This window comes from Saccopteryx leptura, chromosome X, assembly GCF_036850995.1.
Source record: "Saccopteryx leptura isolate mSacLep1 chromosome X, mSacLep1_pri_phased_curated, whole genome shotgun sequence".
Classification (NCBI taxonomy): Eukaryota; Metazoa; Chordata; class Mammalia; order Chiroptera; family Emballonuridae; genus Saccopteryx; species Saccopteryx leptura.
Window position 1 is genome coordinate 81,890,620 of NC_089516.1, and position 5,446 is coordinate 81,896,065.

The window sequence follows — 5,446 nt, forward strand, 5'->3', positions numbered from 1 at the left end:
GTCCCTCCCTTAAGGACCCCAGAATAGGTCCCAGCACAGCTTCGTCCAGGGGTCTCTCACTTCCTTCATCCCTTTACCATCCCCATGACCAGCAGTGACATTTCACACCTTAATTATCTTGTACTTAGACTATGGTGCTAACTCCCTAACTGGTGTACCAATCTTCAGCGGCCCCTTCTGTCCCCTCCCCAGCTCACATACATCCTTCACGCAAATCAGCCACATTGTTTTCCTTTCATCCTGCCCTTCCCGTGATCATGAAAGACTCTGGTGTCTCCCAGGGTTGGATGGAGTAATATGCAGACACCTCAGTTTAGCAATCAGGGACCCCCACCAACGAGACTCACCCTAACTGCTGAACTGTATTTCTCATCACTCCCTTCCTCACACTCTGCACTTAGGCAAGCCAGCTTCCTCTCTGGGGCAGGGTTCCCAACTCCATGCTTTCTTCCCACCACTCCTCCTCCCTTCAATGCCCTTCTGCCCTGTTTCTATCTTATCTTTCAAGCCCAGCTTACTAAAGCATCCCCTCTTCTGTAAACTTCCTCTGTGCATTTTTGCCCTCAGATCTTTTTGCCACCTCTATGCATTAATAAGAAGCAGCTAGCTATGATCAGTGGCTCTTGGTTTTGTTATTCTTTGTTTCTATACATATTACCTTCTCAGATATTTTATAAACTCAAGAACATGATACATTTCTTTTTTTTTTTTGCTAGTTAAAACACACGACTTTATTGATGAAACACAAGTCTAAGATTAACATATGTAAACCAATATAAAAGTGTAGGTTATTCATGAATATTTTGCTGTCATTTTAGGTAAGGAGTAAAAATATCTCAATATAGGTAGCAAGATAGGATCAATAAGTGCTTTCTTTTTACAAGCTCTTGTATTCGTTTGGCATTTTTTAAATGGTCCATCCTAAAACCAACAATCATAACCATCATCACCGTTGATTGGTGATACTCATTATTACAAAATAGCAGCTGAAAGTATCTGTTCGCCATATAAATTAAAGAACAGTGAAAATTAAAGAATTTATAAAATGTATTGTTCCCAAGTGCAAACTAAAAAAAAAAAATCTCAATATTGTTTGGGACAGAGCCCCAATTAAAGTTTGGTCAATACTTTTAGAACTTTTACTTTCACCACCAGATCACTGTGACTTGCTAATGCTTTGATTTTCTTAACACATACCCCAGATTCTTTGAATAAGAAGAAAAGTGAACTTCTGCTGAACTCTTTTCTTGAGTATGCAAGCCCTTCATTTTTTATGTTGTCATTTATATTCTCAAACAGGGTTAAAATATTGAGAAGAATCTCTCTGTCCCATTCTTTATTAAAGAGGGAAATCAATTCTGATGGTACTTTACAACTGACCAGCTCTTGTGTCATGGCTGGATTTTCAGTAAAATTTATAATTAGTTTCATAATCTGAATCTTGGTGAAGTAATTTCCCAGGAATAATAAAGCAAAAAAGTCTGGAAAAGAATAGGAAAGTAAGTGTTGATAATGATTAGTTACAGTCATGTTGGTTAACAGTCTTAGTCCAGCCATCTGCACAGCTGAGTCCAAGCGACAAATCATGGTGTCATCACACACTTGACTGATATATGCCTTAATCTTGCCCTGATTTTCAGCATTCACACTCAAGTTATTAAGGGCGTTGTAAGCCTTTTCTCTAATAATAGGGTCTTTCGTTTTTATCATTTTTGCAATAATTGGGAGACCACCCAATTCACGAATGGCATTTTGGTTAAATGAGTATGCTGCATTGTTACCGAGAGTGACCAAGGCTACTTCTTGAATAAAAGGATCATTTGTTCTTTCCAGGATGTTAAGGACCTTTTGAAGGTCTGTAGCACCTAGAATATCGTCAATTTTATAAGGAAAGTTGAACTTGCCCCTGCGAACAGGCCATGCTGTAGCTGGAGTCCTAGTGCTCTTAGTTCGAGCCCTTCCCTTGGACTTTCCACTTACCCTGTTCCCAGACCTAGTCCCACTCCTGGTGGGGTGGCAACTTCCACCCCTGCCTCCTGGGCAGGGTAAACTCGATGCAAGTGTCCTGGTCCCAGAGATGATACCCAACCTAGTCCCTTTGCCTGCCTTTGCACTTGCCTGTTCCTTCAGGGTGCTGAAAAGTGCCTTGGCTTTGGCCTCTAGGCCACCATCTCTCTGAGCCCCTGGGTGAGCTTCCTCCTTTCCCACTGGGCCACTCTTGAGTTCCACATCCACCTCAGCCTTGGCCTTTGAGTCACCCTGAAGTCTAGCTCTGGCCTCTACCCCAGTATTAGCTCTTTTCTCAGTCTCCACCTCAATCTCTGTAATATCACTCGATTCCTCATCTTCGTTGTCATCGTCGTAGTCCCAGACTTTCTCGCTGTCATCTCTCCCCCAAGTCAATCTATATACGCAGTAGCAAGCGCCAGCTCCAATCACCACACCAGCAGCCACACAGCCAGCTTCCCGAGTACGACCCATCCTGTGGCGAATGTCAGAGGGAAATCTGTGAGCTGATATCTTAACCCGCACAGCGGGCTTGCTATGGCTCCAAGTACTCCTAAATCGGTGTGGCTTCTTTAGCTAGAGCTGGCAGTCTGTGCAGCAGATGCAGATACAGCAGCACCTAGGAAAGAAGGAAATATTTGAGGCTTCAGTCTGCTCCTTTGTGTCTTTGTATGCATACAGGCTAAACTAAGGGCCAACAAAGGGACAGGGACTTGCCAGGGACTCAGGGCTAGATCACTGATCCTTTTTCCCCATGAGGAAGTAAATTTTGAAAAATTTTCCCACCTCCAGATTCTCCAGCCTCATGTTCAACCACTTCATCCCAGTTTGTTCAATATAAAGTATCTAATCAGTTCCCTACCTCCTTTGCCCCTCCAGATGTCCTTGGGGCAGTGGTACCCTCACTTGTACCTTCACAGGTCCAGCCAGACAGTTTCTTCGTTATCTTTCTTGTCTAGAAGTGCACTGTGTTCTGCAAACTTGCATACAAATGGGAAGGGAATTGCTGAGAGCTCAGAGGACAGATGAGGTGACCCGGGACTGCACACAGATCTCTCTCCCCAATCCCTGGCCCTCATCCTCGTTCTCGGAGACCAGTATTTCCCACCTACAGTATACTTCTCTCCTCACAGTGCTGCGGCTTTGAAATTCATTAGCTCCCTCCCCCTCCTCTTTAGATCTCCTGCAATCCTCCACCTCACCGCCACCCCCCCGAAAATCACTTTCTGCGAAGGTGGTGCCACACCCTCTTCTCTGTAACGAAATCCTCGGTGGTGGAGGAAGGGTTTCTAGAAGTCAGACGGGTAAAATACACAATGGTTTGAAATTTTATCCTTCCGTTTACCAACCCTACCGCCTCAGAGGTACCGGGACACTCCTCCCCGACCCATTGTATCAACTTGCACTGCTGCCGAGGAATTTCCTTCATCCCTCCTCTCGGTTTCCGCCTCCACCAAACCCAAGGGCTGACAACTGGGACTGAATCCGTGATAAATGGACCGATACCAAGGACTGTATCCAAAGTAGTAATTTGGAGAAAGGTTCCCTACCCCCACCCCAACACTCTTGTGACACCCTCCCCTTCTCAGCCTGTTCTTTTCCTTTCTTGAACTAGCAGAGAGCTCTCTTTTGCAAGCTCTGAAATGGTGTAGAGAGGAGGGAAGGAGAGGGATGCAGAGTGGGTCCACGGACCCACTCGAGCTTGCAGTCTCCACCATTCTCCATTCCAGGGGCCCCCAAACAGTGCCAAAAACCTCATTCTGACCCACTTGTTTCTGGACAATGTTCTTCTTGCTCTTGGGTCGGACTGGCCTTCAGGCGCAAGATCCACAGACACAGACTGGCGACTGGACAGAGACGGATGGATGCGCGGACAGAACAGCACTTCAGAGAATCTCAATACCAGCTTTCCGAATTCAAGGTCCTGGTAGTCAAATGGATTTTATCTTTAGTTTTCTTGTCCTACCCCCCACTTCTCAGGACCACGCGGACAGCAGCCCTCTTCTCGCACAGCGTCCATCCATTCACGCCCTCCCCCAGTCCACCTCTCCGCCCCCGGCGGACGAACGGCCATTTTCCCAGCAAAAACCACACCTCTTTGGAACAACTGAGAAGAGGAGAGGCGCGTGGGACGGGGGTAGATGGGTGGAGGAAGTATGGAAAACGGGCGGAAAGAAACACGAAGAGATCTCTTTAATTCCCCTCCCGACGCATTTACACCACCCTCCCAAAGACAACCATTTTTCTGGTGGGCTCTGTCACAACCTTTTTCCTACATAAAATAACAGGGAGATATAATGGGCTTAAGTGAAGACAAGGACCTTAGCCATCCCTGCCCTTCTCGTGGGCCACGGGTAATCCCCCCCTTTATGCTGACATGCGGAGATTCAGAGCAGACTCTTTGTTCCTTTGTTCAGAGTGGTTCAGCGCCTTATTGAGAGACATGCGGAATGACAGATGGTCAGACAGACGCACAGCCCCAAGATCCTGGATTGGTAGATGGCCCAGGATATAAAACATAAATCCTAATAAACTCCTCTTCCCGACTCAAGGCTCTGGACGCCAAAGGTTTCTTTCTACCTTCCTACTCTGAGGTCTTCCCTGTAGTACAGCACCCAACACCCACCATTTTCCTTCTTGGAACGGCAGGAGACAGTGCAAGGGTGTTGAGAAAGCAGACCTTGTCCCTTTTCGGTCTCCACCCTCCTCAACCCGCACCGCAGGGATCCCCCAGGCAGCGCCCAGCCACACAGACTTGCTGGGATCGGGGCAGTTACCTCCTCCTCCTTCCTTGGCCACAGGCCCGCCCGCCATTGGGGCAATAGGCGGATGGCAACCGGACCAGAGGAAGACCAAGATTAGAAGGACGTCTGCAGACGTTGGCTTCTGCTCACGTGAGAGTCACGTCACCCGTGAGCTCAAGACCCCAATTACCACTCCCACCAGCAGTGCGGCAGGAGGTGCCCACCCCTTTCCTTCCCTGGCCACATCAAGTCCTGCCACTCATTTTCTTCTGCCAATCCCAGAAACCCGGGATAGCTTCTCCTTGCGGTTGGAATTTGCCTTTCTTTAGTTAACAGGGAGAGACTGCATCTGCTCCCTTATGCAGCGGTCTTTTTTTCCTCTTTGAGGAATATTGTTTTCCTTTGACCCTGCCTAACCAACCCTCCCTTCACTACTCATCCCCAGCCAGGAAGGTCCAGCATTTCTCCCGCACTCCTATACAAAATGGAAGAAAAATCTCAGAAAAGGAAATGGGTAGTGGGCGTGTCTTATTTCCTTAAACTTTACTGTTCGTTTTTTTAAAAATCAGTGAAGCATTACTTTTTTATATTGAGGAAATAAAATGATGCTATTTTCATTTGAGTGGAGAAGAAATTTAGTGGGAGAGGAAAACCCAAAAGGTCTCATTATTTTCATTACATATATTTATAACACA

General features: G+C 46.6%; 1 protein-coding gene across 1 annotated transcript; it reads right to left on the reverse strand.

The window, feature by feature from the left end:
- Positions 1–717: 717 nt before the first annotated feature.
- ARMCX1 (armadillo repeat containing X-linked 1) lies at positions 718–4,908 on the reverse strand. The gene is made up of 4 exons (XM_066357200.1): positions 4,785–4,908; positions 3,777–3,931; positions 2,870–2,987; positions 718–2,626 (listed from the first exon to the last, which is right to left on the reverse strand). Exon 4 carries the CDS (start codon positions 2,479–2,481, stop codon positions 1,111–1,113), a length of 1,371 nt encoding a protein of 456 aa, XP_066213297.1. The 5' UTR covers positions 2,482–2,626; positions 2,870–2,987; positions 3,777–3,931; positions 4,785–4,908; the 3' UTR covers positions 718–1,110.
- Positions 4,909–5,446: the final 538 nt, after the last annotated feature.

What these genes read in the sequence shown, in the direction of transcription:
- ARMCX1 (XM_066357200.1), bottom strand. Translation starts at nt 2,481, where the DNA reads ATGGGTCGTACTCGGGAAGCTGGCTGTGTGGCTGCTGGTGTGGTGATT.